The sequence below is a fragment of the Enhydra lutris genome, unplaced genomic scaffold (assembly GCF_002288905.1).
Source record: "Enhydra lutris kenyoni isolate GAN:26980312 unplaced genomic scaffold, ASM228890v2 scaffoldscaffold1, whole genome shotgun sequence".
Lineage (NCBI taxonomy): Eukaryota > Metazoa > Chordata > Mammalia > Carnivora > Mustelidae > Enhydra > Enhydra lutris.
This window is the reverse complement of record NW_019154085.1, coordinates 44,627,040-44,646,093: the sequence shown is the minus strand read 5'-3', so window position 1 is coordinate 44,646,093 and position 19,054 is coordinate 44,627,040. Positions and strand designations below refer to the sequence as shown.

The following is a 19,054-nucleotide window of genomic DNA, read 5'->3' as shown; positions in this document are numbered from 1 at the left end:
TTTATCTTATATTCTACATACAAAACCTATAGCATCCTAAGAAGCAATGAGTATGTCAGAAAGTGGTCTTGAATTTCATCCATCTATTGTACAATTTTATTATCATTATGTTTCTATTAGAAGACTTTGAATATTCTGGATAGCAAGTACAAAATAAACGTTAAGATATAATAATGGAGCTGGCCAACAAATAGGAAATAAGGGTAAAATGACCTTCACTCTTGGGGTGAGAATATGAAAAACACAGAAGTGAAATTTTAAGGGAGACAAGCTTTACAGCAGAATTGGAGAGAAGTTTAAAACTACGTTTGGAGAGAATGGAAAAAAGAAAGAAGCAAATTAACTGGATAGGAAGAAAAAGGGCACGACTTTTGTAGTTTTAAAGATCACTAAGTCTGATTCGTGGAGCACACAGTGGGGCATCATCGAGATGCTGACCGTATCCCCTCCGCAGAGCACTGCAGACCTAGCATTGTCCTGCCTTTACGAAGTTCTGCTGCTCATGGCTGGCCTGTCATACCTGGTCATGAACAGACATAAACTATTTATCGAAAGGTACAACTGCTGTGCTTAGAAACAAGGCATGGAAGAAAATAAAGTCACAGTATCTCAAATTTAGAGTTTCCTCTTATACAGAGAAGAAGTCAACACGCGTTGGCTAGGAAGGGATTTCAATTGTTAAAAAAGTCTGGTTTTTCCGTACTGAATTCCAATAAATGTTCTGGAACACAAGTCAAGAGGCCCATGAAATGAGAAGCACTTATAGTTGGCGAGGTCTTAGGACAGTCACCGGGGCAGCCAGTGTCCGCAGCTCTGACATTCTCTGAGCCCCTGTTCCCCTTGGTCTTTCTTCTGGCCTGCACCTTGTCACCTCACCTGTCCAGGGGCAGCAAGGCCAATCCTCCGCAAGGACCACAAGCACTAAGCACTCCCTCTCTGCACTGTTTTACCTGGATCTGGCCCGTAACCCTAGAGGGCAGGTTCCAACTCCATTTTCAGAGAGCAACTGAAACACAGTGAGGGTGGGTAGCTGGCTGGTAATAATACATTCTCAGGAGCAGGATTTCCATTCTGCGGGTTAATTTCAGCCATCGTGGGCCTCTAGCTTCTTCTCCTGAGGCAGAGGAAAATCACCTCCCCTCCATATGGGCAAAGATAGTGAGAGGAAAGCGGACATCTCTCAAGGAATCTGCTCCTGTCTTGCCCTGACTTAGTCTGATTATAATCCATGTGGGCCATTTCCATGGTCCCTGGGGCCAGCCTCCCACACCACGAGAGCACCTCCTTCCTGCAAAAGCCAGAACAGGGACAGGGTTTTTCTCCTATTTACAGGGCCTGGGAGGTGTGTACAGATGGGAACTGTATATGTCATCCACCACTGAAGTCATACACATCTTGAAAAACATGTAGTTAAAAAAAAAAAAAGTAAACACTATGTAAATGATAAGTAAAATAATACGCGAATAACATGTAAAAAATATAAGGAGCTGTAGATAGGGTAAAAGGAAAAGAGTGAGGGTTTCTTCTCCTGAAAGACAAAGTTTTCTCTATTTACGATCATCACACTGATAAATCACACATTCTAACACGTCGTAGGCATGAACACCCCCCCTTCCTTTCGTTCTGTGGCCTGGACATTTGGCACAAATCTCATTGCTGGGTTCCTTTGTTTCGATGGCACACTGTTCAAGGTGGTCTCCTAGGAAAGGGGTTTACCGCAGAAAACAGGAACCCCAAACTGCATGAAGCCCCAGAACTAGCACTCCAGGGTCCTAGCGACAGAAGAGATTTAAATGTTCAGGTCATGAGGTTTTCCATTTGCTAAACACTAAACATTACAGAAAGTACTCAGTGCAATACATCTCATTTCCAAAAACCCCTGAAAAACACTCTACTGTTTCTCCACCTTTGTAAATCATCAAGAACCCTGAATTTAAAATTCTGTTGCTGTTCCCTATTTTCTATGTACACCCATGAGGATACTTTAAACTTTTGAAGGAAGATTTATATTTTATATACAGTAGCTATGTTCTGGTTTGGGGCTAGAAGACATCCCTACTTTTTGATTAAGGTATCAGTGATGGAACGTTTTCCTCTGCTCTGTATGGGAGTGAAACGTCAGGGGTCTTGGTTCCTCTGGGGTTGTGGCTGACAGGTAGCTTCTTCTGAGTCTGAATTTTTTGACATCAAATCTTTCCAAAATGCCTTATATACCTCTGTGCCTTCTTCACCTGAACGTTCCTAAGGTCCTACTGACTTCTTGGTAGCTTGAGGGCCTTCCCGTGGACATCAGTTACTGCTACAATGTCACTTTCCCCTTCTTGCGGGGTAAGGGGATGCTCACAGTGAAGGCTCTTAGATTATCAAGAACTGATTTGGCTGTTCAGAATCTACCCCCCCCCCCCCCCCTTTTTTTTTTTTTTTTTTTTTTTGCTCATTTCCTGATTCTCAGCTGTTCACTTCCACTAGAAGCCTGGTCCTATCTGCTGTCCACTGGCACAGTGCCTTCCGGATATGAAGTAATCAAAACGTCTATTACTTAAACGGATGCGTGAATAATCAAGAGCCCTGGACGGCTGACCTAAGGGGTATGAAGTATGCCACAATGTCCTTAAATGTGCTGTTAAGTAACAGAGGAAAGGGCTTTAAGGTCTTTTAAGGAAGACCTCAAAATGGCTTGATGATCTCACCATCCAGTGAGCTGCGTTGTTGAATCATCTCCCCAGGGACCTCTGAAAGTAGGAATGAGAGCTCTTTCCCGACGCCCATTCCATGCTGAGTGTGGCTTTGCTAAAGTTAGAGGCATCCGCCCCCTCTCCAGGCCTTTGCAGCCTGTGGGCGGGAGACTCTCTAGCAAGCCTCGCAGTTTTCCACTCACAGGGCTCAAGTGCGGAGGGTATATTGGCCCCTCGCATCAGGACACTGACAGGCGAGGAGTCAGGGCTAATTTGCCAATTTCACCATATCCTTCAAAGTAGTCTTAGTATCAGCACATGTCAGCAGAGCAACAGAATGGACAGCTTTCTTCACTGGGGCTCCTCACCAGAACCACAGATCCCAGGAGAGTCTATGAGGGCAGATCTTCCCAGTTCTCCCCAGGAGGGCATGATGCTAGCCCTGGTCTAGGTACCAGGAGAGACGTTCACTCTCGAGGGACAATGTAACAAGTCCTTCACACAACACAGACTGGGAATTAGCAGCCCAGAAGTAGGCGCTACTTTGAAGATAATAATTATGTAGAACAGTAGCCATTGCTGGAATTCAAGTAGCCCAAAGAGTGGAATCACAGGCTTGTAAAGTTATAAAATGTTTTTATTTCAATTACATAATAACACTTATGCTTGCCTCAAATTTTATTGAGGTTTTGGTCTTTTTTGTACTCAATTATACCTTGTAACAGTGACATGAATTCTTTCATCTCATAAAGTGTCAACAGCATTCATAATGTACAGTCCTTTGTGATTTTAGTATTTTATAATTTTTTAATTTAACTTTACAATTATTTTTAAAAATGCCTCCTTGTATAGAAAATATATACGTCCTTCAGGAAGATCAAATCAAGAATTTTCCAATAATATATTGAGATACAACAAATGAAAATATTTATACCAAAATACTAAAAGTGATTCAACTATTTAAAATATCCCGTTATAGTTGAATCAGCAGTTTGCGCAAGAATGGTACCTTTCATATTTTTCTCTTGAATCAAAGACAAATAGAGAAGTAATTTAAAGGTTAAAAAAATAAATTTTAGAAATGCTCCCCTGCACAAAATCTGCATTGGGAAGTGCAATTTCAATGTATGTCTCTTCCAGAAACAAATTAAAAAAAAAAAAGACTGTATAAAATGACTTTGGTACATAATCAGCATGAAGTGAAGTTAAAATCCACAAAATAAATTCAGGTATTATCAATGAGATCAAAAGTATCAGTTTGAGATAAAATACTTAATATGAGGTAAAGGGAAGTAAGATATCCCAGTGCCTTAAGATATATTTATTTCTTATCCCTAACATGATTAATTACTGTCCTAAGGTGCAAATCTTATCACTCAGTGACCTATACACTATTTGGCCATTTATCTCCTTTTGAAACAAAATACCGTATGGGTTATAACGTACACATCAAAATCAAATACAAAAAGACATAGATTCAAATGAAGACATTAAAAATCAGCTGTACTCACAAATCTCAGAATGCCATTTGGTCATTTCAGTTGGATGCTGATGGATTTGGTCAAGAGTATCAGCCCAAGGCAAATGTTAGATAGCTTCATTTGGATTGTATGCAGAAACGCGCAGTGTGTACCATGGTCTGACACGGCAGGAATGCTCTCAGTTAGGACTCCTACTGATTACAGATGTATCTTTCTTTCTAATCGGGGTGATAACCTTAATGAGGAAGAATACAGCTACAAGTAACAGTCTGTAACTCAATGTGTTGGATAGCTTGGTGGTTGACTGTCCTATGGTGCATCTATCTCCATGTGGAACGTTTTAGGAACCTCACCCAGGGGGGCAGCAGACAAGCCCCTGACCACTGGGCTTCCTGTGCAATCTTGGCCTTTGCCCATTTACGACATGGTACAGTCTTCCTTGCTTCTGCCCTTCTCGCTTTCGCCTCTCAGCTCATCCTTGCCTTCTGAAGTGCAGGCACCCAGCTCCATGTTGGGTGCCAAGTCATCGTTTTCTGCAACCTTCTTGACTCTCTGACTGGGCCCCTCTGCCATCTCATGCTGCTCTGTACTTCCCGTTTGAGGGGCATCTTCACTGTCCTTGAAGGGACCCTCACCCTCCAGCAGGGTGTTGCTCATTGGTTCTGGAGGACCCCTGCCATCATCCTTAGTGCTGTCTTTGATCATGGCTTCCTCTAGCTCCTTATCTCTGGCGCTTGTGCCTGATGAAGGGGTTGTGTCATCCCCCAAAGCTGATGTGTCGCCATCAGCTGTCTCTTTCCCTTGCTTAGTGTTTACATCATTGTCTTCTTGGTTAAGTGTTTCATCCAACTCAATTTTAGGATTTTCTGGACAATCAGGGTTTTCACTGCTTCCTGCTACGCTTTCCTCTTCTGGACTTTCAGTCACCTCGTCTGGTGCTTCCATGACTGGTTTTCTGTCAGTAAGAGCTATGGGCTCATCTTTCTTCACCTCGCTTAAATCTGAGTCCTGAAATGTTAACTGTTTCTCAACCTCATTAAGGGTTTCTACAGGTGCTGTTGTTTTTTTCTTCTTATTTTTCTTCTTCTTGTTCTTTGTCTTCCTCTGTGATGAATCTAGTGCCTCTCCCTGTTGGTCATTCCTTTCTTCCTCAGTGTCTTTCCTATCTAGGGGCTCACTTTCCGCATCTGCCACAGCCAGACCTGTTGCTTCCTGAGGACTGCTTCCAGCCTCTGGACAATAAGGAACGTTCTGCAATTCTGTCTGTGTTGGTTCCTCGTCCCTCAACCCTCTTTCCCCATCCTCCTTTTTGTCATGCTCCCCATCTACTGCTGTGCTCTGACCTGGGAGCTCCTGGGGCTCAGTGGCTTCCTGCTCAGAGAACTCTTTGTCTAGATCCCGCCCAGTGCTTGCGTCCAGCTCCGTGGGGGCTTCTGTGGCACGCTGTTCATCAAAACTCATGTTGTCATGGCTGGATGTTGGAAGGCCAGAGGCTTCTGTGCTCACCTGCTCCCCAGGCCCCATTAGCCCTGCTTCCACCACACCCTCTGTGGGGCTCCTGTCTTGCTGCCCTGTGTGTGCGCTGCCCAGCCCTCCGGCTTCAGATGGTTGCAGGCAATTGGATTCTGCACACAGCTTTGTGCTACCCTCTCCCAAGTTGGCATTCAAGTCCTCCTGGTTTTCTGCAGATTCTTTGCTGTGGTTTTTGATATCCAAGGCATCGTAACTGTCCTGCCCAGTCCCAGGACCTGGGGTTTCGCCATCTAACACATGCAAACATTTGGACTGCTCAAGGGAAGCCCTAGTCCTATCGCCTGGTGTGTTTCTGACCTCATCAGACTCAACCTGCTCTGTATTTTCGAGGAGGGAAGCATTCTCTAGAATTTGGTTCTGAGCCTGCTCCTCATTCGTAGCATCTATTAATGCTCCCGGGGAGGGGGCACCATCTTCAGAGGCCTTCTGGTCCTCGGCATTTTCACCAGGGCGGAACACCTCTGTGTCCACACACTCCTGGGCTGGGTCCTCCTTGTGCCGCTCTCGCTCAGTATTCTGCAAGATTTCTTTTTTCCCCACATTCTCCACAATTTCACTTTGCACCTCCACTTCACTGGCTCTTCCTAAAAGACCATTGAGAAAATTGAAGGGACCCCATGATGTGGTGACCACTGAGCACACATCACAGCGTAAACACATGTTCTCTCACCCACCCGACCCCCTTCCTAAGGAGAGCGTGGCCTCAAAGGATCACACGAGACAGAAGCCTCTGCCAAGTCTGTGCGGCAAAGCACTCATCCCGTTAGTAAATGTTCCATCCGTGGAGGCCATGGCCACTGTCTCAAAGGTGGGAGTGGCAGCTGATGCCCTCTGGTGTGACCTGATTTTCAAAGGTGCAGTTAAATGTTAACCAATAGAGCTCTGCATCGGGCAGCCAACAATCCCAAGCAATGGGCTTCGGAATGACCTAAAGCTGTTTCCAGATGCACATCCAGACCCCTCCCACCTTTCTGCCTGTCAAACTGCACTGCGCTTCACATAGGCCTAAAACCACCTTCAAGGAAGTTTTGAAAGAAACATTCAACCCCCCCTTAGGAAACTCAGCCTCAACAGCTCATGTGAGGTGAAAAGAAATCCACCCTCAGCCCTGCCATCTAATTAAGCATGGTGTTCCTGAGAAAGCAGCCTGATGCCCTTGACATGCCTTAAACACCTCTGCCCCACCCCTGCAGGGGTGGAGGGTGGGGGGGGGGGGAAGGGGGGGGGGGGGAGGGGTAAGGGTGTAAGGGTAGCGGGGGAGGTCTGGCAGGTGGCGAGTGCTCAGGAGCATGGTGGCCACCTCATCAATAATAAGCTATTCACCAACTAAAAGAAGTACAAATTAAAAACGTTACGACTTTGGAATGAACGCTTGTATCTTAGATTCTCCAAACCAACCAACCCCCAGCATATCAGATGTCATGTCACTAAAAGTCGAAGCGGGATAAAATTATTACACTGTGGTCTCCGCATGTACCCCGGAGAAAGTGGGAGAAGTAGGAGGGCTCCTAGTTAGCTTTCCTCACCCTTTAAAGATCTGTCAGGGAGTATGTTTTATAACACACACTTCAGATTGATGAAATAGTATGTGTATGTACAAATTAAAAATATACCTATTGGGAAGTTCCCACGATTCTTTATTGATAGGGATATGCGATCAAAAAACATCTGGAGACCACTTAGGAAAGTGCTATTTCTGGTCCTTTAAGGGATGGTTTCCTAATAGTTCATGAAGATTTATAAAACGTATGTTTGAGGGGTGCCTGGGTGGCTCAGTGGGTTAAAGCCTCTGCCTTCAGCTCAGGTCATGATCCCAGGGTCCTGGGATCGAGCCCTGCATCGGGCTCTCTGCTCAGCGGGGAGCCTGCTTCCTCCTCTCTCTGTGCCTGTCTCTCTACCTACTTGTGATCTCTATCTGTCAAATGAATAAATAAAAAAATCTTTAAAAACAAAACAAAACAAAACAAAACAAAACAAAAAAACGTATGTTTGAACAAGAGCGACGTGATCAAATTCCTAGCTGCTCACACAGCTTATACATAGGAAACCACTCAATTTATCTTCCTTCAGCAACTTTCATGCGATCAAAAGTGTTGTGTCCCTTTAGGAGTCATCAAGATAATGAGGGACATCTCCCTAGGAAGCAAGTCCTGAGAAGCTGGGGCCTAGAGGTTTCTACATTTCCATAAATTAAAAAAAAAAAAATACGATGAAATCTTCTAAATGGAAATGAAAGACATGGGCTCTGGGTGGATTCCAGCCTCACTGTTGAGCGCAGGAACGTGGCGGGCAGCAAGGGACAGGCGAGCCTTACCCGCCAGCTATAACTTCGGCCTGCACCCTGGTTTCAGAAGGTTCATTTTACCCAAAAGCCAAACACTATGCCCAATATTAATCAGTGAATTTTTTCAGATATTTGCAAATTGTATAAAGTATTTTTACAATTACAGGATTCCCCAATTTCTACGCTTCAGAAGCAAAAACTGACGTACAAGGGGACAACACCTCTGACAGATGGGAAGGCACATTCAGACTCTGGTGGGTAGGACACCCCTCTTACCCTGCCCATGCTCCCCAGCCTGGGGCTGCCTGTCCACCTTGTCCCCTACCCAGGGCCACTGAGTGCTAGCTTGAGAATGGTACTCAAGATGTACTCCATCACAACCCCCCATGTGCCGTCCACAGGCACCTCGTACCCTCAAAATACGTAATGGTGTTGGGATGTGCAGAGTCGGCTTGTAACCAGGGCTAACTATCTCATTTTACAGCCTCTGCTACTCTGATCTGTGGAGAAGTCTGTAACGGAGCAAGTTAGGAAGCCATCTTGGCACGTGGCTGAGGAAAACCAACGAGCAGCGTCAGAACTGTCCCTGCATTCCCGAGATGACACTCCTTGCATTTGCGGTTTCACTTGGTGGCTTTGAGAAGCAAGAGAAATGTATTCTTCAGCCATTGGTGGTGAGCACTGCACAGAGAGGCACGCCAGACAACATACGTGGGTGGTCACACCGTGTGGCAAGGGCGTTCCCAGGAAGTGGCAGGACACATGGCATGCTGTGTGTTAATTGATCAGTGATGATTATGTCAATTCTGACAATGCATGGAGGGTGAATTGATGCGGACTGGAGGATGAAAAGACCTAAAGGAAGGTGGGCACTTACCTAGCGTCCCGTCCCCCGCCGTCTTGAGGGCGTTTAATTCTTCTTTCGTTAGCTTGGAAGGAACTTGGTGTCCGACGTTATTTAGAGTGTCTGAAGTCTCTCCGTTGGTGGCTGGCTCTGAATTTAGGACTATTCCATGTTTCTGGGAACAAAAATGAACTTGTTGTAATACTCACGGACTCATACTAGGTTAAACTTTATTTTATTAATAATAATGAGAAAGAAATTATTTTTCTTGAAGTCAAGGAAACAGAATCAGAAGGGGTAGGCACCACAATCATAAATATCCTATCGACACACACAAAGCTGGGTTGTCTTCCTCCAAGGGCGACTTCTTTCCTTCATGCTCTGGTCCATGTCTTGATGCTCTGGTCCATGTCTTAATGCGCTGGTGACAAGATGCTGTTACCAGGCATCCTTTGTAACTGGAGGTAGGGACCTACAGGCTGCCACATGGTAGAGCAGTGGGCAAATCCCTATAAAGTGACCTCCTTTTAACACCCTGGTTGCATTCTTGAAAAAGAGAGAGATAAAGAGATATGTGCATGTTCCGAAAGGAATAAACACAACTTATGTTAAAGACGGAATAAAGAATTGGCTAGAATGTTTGGTGTCTTTGAGGGAAATATAATTCATGCTTACGACACTGTGAAACACTCTAAAAACAGTTATACTCACTTGCTACCCCCATGCCCATGGCTCTCTCCTTGAGCTCAGAGGGGGCCCCAGTTCCAGGCTCACAGCCCAGTGAGAAGCAGTGATAGGAACCTGTTCCCTCCATTTGACTGCTCTGGCCTTGACCCCTGACCATAAGCAGCTGACACTAATATGTCTCCACTGATGATCTTAGAATTTGCTATGGCTATACCCTCTTCTTGACACTGTATCCTATGATGTTGATAACCCACCCAGAGCCTGTTTTCCTTCACTCAGTGTCTAGCCAGCAGCTGAAGACCCCCAGACATGGCACAAACAAGACATGGAATTTTCCTCAGCCCACAGGGTCTCAAAGTCTAATTAGTGTGAGCCTCACCCATGCCACCAACCAGCTGGAGAAGTCCTTAAATTTGAACTTTTAATATAAAGAAACACACACATTCTCTAATTTGGTGTGATATCCTGGAGAATTTATTAAAGGGTATGAGAAAAAAATGTATGCGGTATAAAAGAATTCTTGGAGGTCAGAGGTGCTTTTGAGATCACATATGCTTGTCAACATCTAAAGGAACAGGCAGACCCGAATGAACCCACATACATTTTACGGGTCTCTTCAGTGTCAGTTAACCGAAGATTTGAATTGATTAACCAGAACTCAAATCAATGACACACAATTAATTAACACCAGTATATACGTAGAGTCATTCTTGAGAACCTGGATTTTTTTTTTTTTTTAACTCTACTTTGGCTTCATACCTTTAACTCCTCTTTCAGCATGACTACTTCTTCTCTAAGATCATCTCGGTCACTCCTTATGGAATCAAAGAACTCTTTCTGCCTCTCTAAAGCCTGAGTGTGAGCAGAGCGGAGAAAGAGAGAGAAGATTCACATGGGTGAGCAGGTGACTAAAGCAAGAACAAGGATTCCACTACATGGAAAACCACCAGAGTTAAAGCATTGTGTAGAATACGTTCAGGAGACAGACAAAATGCAAGTACTGAGCTTCTCACAAATTTATGGCAGCCAAGGAACGTTGCCTCCTGCTCCCTTAAAGGCATTAAGAGATGCCTTTAAGGGAGCACTGCCTTTGCACTGCCTGTGCACAGCTTTCTAGCTCGGTGAGAGAATGAACACAAGCCATGTACCCACTTGGATGAGAGACAAACGAGGAATAAGAAGAAATGCATAAGAAACCCCAGGTGACGACTTGGGCTATCTTTCTACATCAATTCTTGGTGTTTGTTGTCACAAACGTCAAGTGGTCTTAAAGTGCACACACGTGTGCACGCTCAGCAGTCCTAAACGAGCATGGGTGAGGACATAGGGGGAAAACCAGAACGGCCTCACGTGGCCTGTGCACTGACACTGTGCTCCAGAGATCTGCATCAGAATGGAGAAGGGCGGGCTGCGGGGTTTTGAAAGTCCTTTGTCATCAGGAAGCATGGCTGGCACTCTAAGTGGGCTGCTGTCTTCCTACTTATCACTCCTAAAGGCAGGTGGGCTGCAGTGGCTTTTCTTTTTGAAGAAGAGGGAACTGGGGCCTCCAGGGGGATACATCCAGGAGGGAACAGGTGGGGATAGCACCTGCCACCTTGCAGCTTCCTGTGATGCCTTTAAGAAAGGCACAGGCCCCACCACACAGAGAATCCGAGGGGCCTGAGCTTCCCCATGTCCCACCTGCCCCGTGGTGCCTTCCCCGCTCCTTGCATCTTGGGGTACTGCTGGCCTGCTTGGCACAGGCAGAAAGCCCAGTTAGCCTCAACAAGACGCCTGCCCACCCCATGTCGGACGCCCACTTCAAGGTCAGAGTTACTGTGGGCTTGAGTAAGCGAGTGCATTCTCTGTGTCACTAGTCCTGTGTCACACGAGGGCACATGCACGCTCACACACGCATTTCTGCACCTGCACGCGGACTGCCCCTTGGCACAGTCCCACAGACTTGGGAGGCCTACCCCTATCTTCTTGTCTTTCCACTCTATTGTTTCCTGAAGATCAGAAATCTCCCTGATATAACTCGCCTGCTTCTGCTGTAGCTGTCGGATTTCCTGAGGAATAGGAACAGATAGAAAGAAAGCAGAGAAGGGGTTAAGCAGGAAGACTGAAGCGCAGGGCTTGATAATCCAAGAGCTGTGACTGCTCATGAGCCCACAGACCCATGCCAAGGACGTACCAGCCCCATTTCCTACATCAGCCCATATCCCTCTCTGCACGCCAGAACTGCTTCCTCAGCTTGGTCCCCAGTGGCCAGAGGAGTGGGCAGAGACCCTGCCTGGGGGACATCCTTACTTACAGGCACTAACTAGTTCAAGTTAACGAGTGAAAAAGTCAGAACCAATCTTGTATCACTTTCCTATTGCTAAGGTCACAAAGTACCATTAATTCAGCAGCTTAAAGAAAACATGAATTCATTCTCTTAGAGTTCTGGAACTCCGAAGCCCAAACTGAGTCTGATGCACCAGAATAAAGATGCAGGGAGGTCTGGGTTCTCTTCTGGGGGCTCTAGGGCAGAACCCACCACATTCCTTGGTTCATGACCCCTTCCTCACATGGGACCAGCCTTGAGTCCCTCTCCCCGTATCTCTTGCTGCCTCTCTTGCCTCCTTGCATAAGGATCCGGTGATGAGAGTGGGCCCCCAATAACCTAGGGTCACTTCCCCATCACAAGGTCATTAACTCCACCATGCCTGCAACATCCCTTCTGGCATGTGAGGTGCCCCAGCCACAGGTCCTGGGGATCGGGACGTGGACATCTCAGGGGCCATCATTCCATCCTCCACGCCTCCCGATACAAACACAAAGCCCCCAAGGAATGAAACTCTTCACCAATGAAAGGAACTATTTTCCTTAAGTAAGGCATGGAGCATTTGCCTAAACTCTCCATTTTCAAGAACATGGCTAAGTTTCATAACGAACCCCCAAATACTCCTAAGACGCAGGAGGAAAAGCGAACGAGGGAGCGCTACCCACCTCCAGCAATTCTTCCCGCTGCTTCAAGGCCTCCTTCACTTCGGCAAACTGGAACTGCAGGATGCTGTGGGCGTGCTTCTCCCTCTCAAACTCCTACATGGGCGGGAAAGAGCATGGACACAGTGACCACACTGCACTCTCTGCCTTTCAAGTTCACGTTCCCATGACTTACACTGACCTTGGAACAACCACCTATCACCAGTCATCACAATTTTCAAGGCCTCTTTAGCAACACAAGCCCGCTTCTCTGGACTTTCTGATTTCCTGTAAACTTTGCCTGCTGACCTGGTGCATCAGACAGGTGCTCCCTGACTCTTTTCAGGCCAACAGGGGCCCAGGGGGCCCCTTTCTATGGAGGCTCTCTGTGCTGGGGGCCTGGAGGAGGCAGCTGCATGAAGGACTTAGGATGGAACTCGCTCTGATTTTGAAATCTGATAAGGAATACTCTTTAGCATAAAAAGGGGGGTAAACACGGTCTACTTTGGCAAGCTTATTAAGCAGATGGCCAACCCTGTACTCCAGGGCCCCCGCTCCAGGGCCAAAAGCCGCTCCCCTAGTCCGACCCTCCCCCTTTGCCCCTGTGACATGGCAATACGCTCTTCTGGTCTCTGGCTCGGCTCCGATCCTGCACCATCCCTGAGGATGGGCTGGTACCCAAGTTTAGGACAGCGGGGACTCCCCCTCCCAGGTCAGTCAGGGGGTTATTCTGGGAGAGATGTGCCCTGCGCTTTTCACCCTGGCCTCACCTGCTCACTCACTTTCTGAAGTCTGAGGGTGAACGGACCCCTCCTGGCTGCAACAAGGACCTGCCTATTGGGCTCTGCTTGGTCCCTGTTCTCCAGCTTGGGACAACATTCCAGGATCATCCAAATTCTCTGGAATTAGATTTGAGGGTTCTCGGTCTGTTTCCTGATGCCTGGCTGATGACATCCCAGGAATATTTAGGAAGCATTAGCATATGCTGCCCACAAGTGGGGTCCACAGTGTGTGCTCTGCTCCTATAATCCTATAATCTGTCATCATCAGGTCTCATGGGAAGCTTCTCCTTTGTTTCAGAGTTTGGCTCTCAGGAACTTCATCAACAAAATTCTTCTTGAGCTTCTAAATTCTATAGCAGTCAAAGAAGGAGACCTTTGAGTTGTTAATGGCACTTTGGTTTTTAACCCTTGGGATCTGGGGGATAAAGCCAGTTTAAAAAAAAAAAGACAGTGACACTCATAAATTAAATTTTCTGTTTATCTCAACAACTCTGGAAAATTGGACAATATCCTAGGGTTTGATAGACCAACTAACTCTTTAAACTATGAAAAACAAGTATTTCTTGCTTTATATCCTACAGAGAACATCTAATTAGTCTTCTGTCATTGATTTCAATGCAGGTTCAGACTGCTATCCTAAATTAATTTAGCTTAATGAAGGTATGTAACTTTTAAATGGAATAAAATAAATGAATATATTTGCAACTGGCTATTTCTTGGTGGTGTTAAGAGATAACAAATAAAAATCCAGAAATGTGTATTTATTAACAAGAACATCTTTTTTTTTTTTTAAGATCTTATTATTAAGTCATCTCTACACCCAACGTGGGGCTCAAATGTATGACTCCAAGGTCAAAAGCTGCAGACTCTTCTGAGCCAGCCACCCCAACAGGAGAATCCTGGAGCACCCAGTTATGTCTATCCAAACATGTGGGTTCTCTACAGGCTTGTTTTTTCCTGGTCATGACTTTACCTTATGTGCAAAATACACGAAGTTTTCCCTATAAAATTGTCTCTAGTTTACAGAGTGAAATTGTGCATATTAATATTTCAAAGCCCTTAGTAAAGAGCATGGCATTCTTATTCACAGATATTTGGGCTCCTGGACAAGTGGAGAACCATCATTTTTAAAAAATGACGTCATCTACACACATACACACCCCCCAGATGCGCTGTATACCACACACACACACACACACACACACACACCCATACATACACACACACCCCAGACACACCATATACCACACATACCCACACCCACACACACGCCCCTTAGACACACTGTATACCATATACATACATACACATACACACCCCTCTAGACATGCCATATATTGCACACACACATGCACACACGTCAGATGCACTGTATACCACATACACACACCCATACCCCCCAAATGCGCCATATACCACACACACACACACACACACACACACACACACAGCAGACGCACTGTATACCACACATACACACACACACAAAACCCCAGACACGCTGTATACCACACACACACACACACACACACACTCCACTGTCCTCTCTCACACTGATGCTTACTTTGTTTTTCTCATCATACTGCCGTCTGGACTCAGCCAGCTGCTCTTCAAGCTCTAGCAACATGTCCTTTAGGGTATCAACCTGGTACAGGAAGTTCGTCTTTTCATTGTCCAGCTGAGCGTTGGAAACCATAGCCTTCTTATACTTCTCTTCCACTTCTGCTAGTGAGTCCTGCAGAAACCATGTCGTGTTTTTGAAATTGTGTAAGAGAACAAAAACAAAGATTAGTTCAGCGGTCTTCGAAAAGGAAAAAAAAAACAAACCCCAAAACCCAAGAAAACCCTGCCCTAGTTTTAGACTTTATTTCTTTGGGCAAATGGATCCGGATAAGAAACACATGACAATTTCAAATGCACAGACATTCCCCCCTTTCAATGCTGTCAAATCGGTTATTAACCACTCAAGAGTATTAGTCATTAACTCAGAAAGTTAGTTCTTAGTTGTGACTGGAGGAAGATGCCTTCCACGGCCATCAGTGCAAGGGAGACACGTGACAGGGAGGCTCTGGGCCTAACCCTGGGACCTGACTCCGTGACTCAGGGGCGCCCGTCAAAACGGCTTGGGCCGTTCTGGTTTCTGAAGTTGTCCCTCAGGAAATGTGACCAGGATGCCGGAAAGAGCCAATGGGTGTCGGGTGAGAAAACACCTGTCCCCAGCTGCCGGCTGCCCTGGCTGGGCTTGGGAACTGGGAAAGGATTACATGGAATTTTGTTTCCACCTACGGACGACTCAACAAGCTACACATGTCTCACTGGGTCAGTCCTGGAAGGATGGAGGGCATTCCTCTGAAAGGACAGCCATAGTGAGAGAGACCTACAGAGGAAACACAGCTCTCCCGCAGCTCACACCCTCGTCGGCCAGGCAACGGGGGAGTGTGTCTGTCCCCAAGCACAGATCCTGGGAAGGTGACCCCAGGACAGGGAGGGTGAATCCCTAGGGTGGGTGAACTACCCGAAGCGAAACAGAGATGGGCACTGCGTGGTCAGGCCCCTGAGGAGGCCTCATGGAGCCCCGGGCTGTGCTCGCCTATGCTCATGAACCAGGGCGGTGGTTTCCAGTGGGACCCCCTTCTCACCGCGCATTCAGTGTCAACTGTAACATCCCCCTCTCTTCAAGGAGAGGTGACAAGCATGCCAGGGATTGATTCATTTTAAAACCAGCGTAGCCTCTGGTTGGTGTTCCTGTGATAGAAAAGTCAGACTATTCTGGGGGGTCCTTTCTGGGGGGCTGAAGAGGAAGTCATAGGTTTACCATCTAGTGCGAGATCTACAGAGAACACAGTCTTCAACAACCCACCTCACCACCGAGGAATACGGCCACTACATTTCCTGGGTGGCACGAGGCCATGACAACACATTCTTACTGTCGTGCGTTCTTGCTCAAATAAATCCAGGAGGGTACACGCTAGAACGCTGCTTCAGCTAGTGAAACTCTACAACATGCAAGCAAGTACTCTGGGTGTCTCAGAAACACGGCAATAAGGACTGGCTTCCTGGTGGCCGTCCAGCCCTTAGAGATGAAAATTAAGTGAAACATCGTTTGTAGGGAACTAGGGGGGACAAGAAAGAAAACCCCGAAAGTCTTGCACAGTACACTCCTGTGGGAAGTGAAAAGAAGCCGGGTGTGGGCCGGGGAAGGAAGGTGAGTCCAAAACATGCATCAGGAAGTGTGTTAGTAAGTCATCTTCCTAAGGGCCACCGGGCTCAGGGCTCCGTTTAAAAGCTGCGTCGGGGAGGCTGCTCAGGCCATGAGGCCCCGCCCGTGCCCCTGCCCCCTGGAGTTCTGCAGCCTGGAGGCTCCTGAGGGAGAGGATGCTGTCTGCGTGCCTTCTTCAGGGTTTTCTGAAGTTAAGCTGGGTTAACGCCATCAGCCCACACTTGTGTAAACTAGTACCTTCATCTCTTTCAAGCCCTGCATGTATTTGCCTTCTACGTCCTGAATCTGGTCCTTTAACTCATTCAGTTCCTAGGAATTGGCAAAAGAGGCAAATGATATCGGGGGGAGAAAAGTGATCACGACTGCAAAAAAAAGAGAAGCCATCCTCTAAATCTTTTTTGCTTTGGGGTCATTGCCCTCATCTGGGGAGTCTGGGCAGTGATTTTCTTTTTTCTTTTTTTTTCAAGTGTTGAAGGAAAATGAAATGAATCTCAAAATCACAAAAGCTTAAAATTGAGGCCTACCTCATATGATATTTCCATAAAATTTTACAAAATGTAGGTCTGTGTCCTTGCATTTTTGCACAATTTTATAAAATAGGCAAAAGAGGTTCCCCCAAATGGAATGGGTTCTTTTATTCCTATTTCATAGCTCGCTCAGGCTCTCTGGGTTGCTGCCTGGTGCTAGACAGAGTGAAATACTGAAGATGGGACTCAGCCGGGCTCCGTCCCTGCGTGTACAGAGCTCCGCAACTTGGCTCCACATGCCCGGGGCCCGGAGTCTGGTCTGAGCTACACTCTCAGCACGTGCTCGCCGAGCGGATGGACAGTGCTCTCCAGGCCAGGAGCAGAGACGAATCAGGGCTGCTCGCAGCCAACTGCTCTTGGACGTGGCAAAGAGCTACGTTGGAGGCCCAGGGAGGGCGCATGGATGTTTTAGGAAGAGCGGCCCACAAAAACTGTTCTTACAAAGCACAAGACTTTGAAGACACTTCCGGGGAGACCGGACCCTGCCCTGGCTGCTGCTGCGTCCCTTCTCTGACCTCCCTGGCAGGTGGCCATCTGGCTTTCAGATACCATGGGCACCTTTGCACCGGTTTTAATTATTAGAAAGTTCTTCCATCAACAAAGCCAATTCTAGTCCTTGACGCTTCCCCCTTGGGCCTTGGTTCTTTGCTCCAGGGGACCTAAGTTCCGGTTGCCTGAGGTTCCTAGGACTGTCTTTGTCTCTTAGACACTCAGAATGGCCCCCCACCCCATCGAGTGGTGAGTTTGGAGCACAGAAGAGTGCTTACATTCCAGTAGCAGGAGGAAAAAAAAAAATCACTGGAACACAACAACGATCTATTCAAGGCAGATTATGCATACCACGGATGTCAAGGGAGAGCATATTCTAGGCAGGGGAGGGGACACTCAAAGAGCAAGGTGGTGTTTTCGGGAGCAGTGAGTAATCTGGTGTCCAAAAAAAATGGAGACCATTCCAAAAAAAATGGAAGCCACCTGTCTGTGCAAGCCTGATGTACGGAAGTTGGCTGAGCACCGCAGGGCCGCGGGACGAGGGCCTCAGCAAGGTGTGCTAGATAGGCTGGGGAGCGCAGAGGGCACAGGTCTGCCCAGCCGGGTTGGGGGGAGTGTGGGGCGCGGGTGGGGTGGCTTCCCGTGGGAGACGCCATCTGAGCTGGTGTTCGTGGGACTAGAACAAAAGTGTTTATGGGATGTAAGGAAGACTGGTCCCAGAAGAAAGATCCAGAACCTTACAGATTTGTGCTCGAAGACTAATTTTCCTCAGAGGCTCCTCTAGGTCACAGGCAGGTTGGCAGCCTTACCTTGATTTCCCTAATGGAGGCCTCGGTGTCCACAGAGATGGAGGTGTCCCCACTTCCCCTTCGAGAGGAGGTCCCGCCGAGGGAGGCCAGGGTGGCTGCAGACAGGCCGGGCAGGCCGCGCGAGCCCTGGGACGCCACAAGAACCAAATGTGATTTCAGACAAAACCAGAGTTCCCCGAAAGTGTACTGCGATGTTGTCAGATTCCCTAGGGGCTTATGGAAAGCAATCAAGAGAGGGTCCCTTTGAGGGGCCTCATGGATGCCTGAGAATCAGTCAGGGTCCACCTCATGCCCAAGCCTGGGCCCATGGGGAACCTCTGCTCTTTGCAGGGTGTGACACCCATGCTGGAAGTGACTCTGGGGTGACCCCCTGAAGGACATGGTGTGGCACACATGTCCTGTTCCTTCACGGGCCAGTCTCTTCATTCAAGATTAACCAATGCATTCTCTTGTCAGTTTCATCCACGCACGTGGGGGCCCTCGTGGTTTATCAACAGCACGATGTCAAGGCTTCCAGAAATTCCTTACCTTCTCGGTGAACTCTTTTTCTGGTCTCTCTTCAACCTGTGGAGGAAAATGGACAAATACAAAATACTTAAGCACATTAAATGGATAATATGGGTTTAGAGGGTAAGACGGTCACACGACATTAGCTTCCTTTGTGATTTAAAAACTGCTTTGCCAATGAAACCTGTGGATCTACTCGAGCCAGGCTGTTCCAGGCACAGTGGGGGCTCACGGACAGCTCATGGGGCCCAGCATGAACTTTACTGGGTG

General features: G+C 47.1%; 1 protein-coding gene across 3 annotated transcripts in view; it reads right to left on the bottom strand.

Moving 5' to 3' along the window:
* Positions 1-19,054, bottom strand: part of LOC111146956 (LRR binding FLII interacting protein 1) — a 138,685-nt gene that overhangs the window by 7,639 nt on the left and 111,992 nt on the right. Inside the window, exons 12-19 of one of the 3 annotated variants that reach the window (XM_022502846.1) lie at positions 18,806-18,841; positions 18,278-18,403; positions 16,690-16,761; positions 14,797-14,967; positions 12,475-12,567; positions 11,460-11,552; positions 10,264-10,356; positions 8,851-8,992 (exon numbers count right to left, since the gene is read on the bottom strand). In XM_022502846.1, the coding sequence (XP_022358554.1) occupies positions 8,851-8,992; positions 10,264-10,356; positions 11,460-11,552; positions 12,475-12,567; positions 14,797-14,967; positions 16,690-16,761; positions 18,278-18,403; positions 18,806-18,841 (826 nt within the window). Of the gene's footprint in view, positions 1-4,240; positions 6,274-8,850; positions 8,993-10,263; positions 10,357-11,459; positions 11,553-12,474; positions 12,568-14,796; positions 14,968-16,689; positions 16,762-18,277; positions 18,404-18,805; positions 18,842-19,054 lie in introns of those variants that run through there. The other 2 variants (XM_022502761.1, XM_022502926.1) reach the window with 2 other exon arrangements.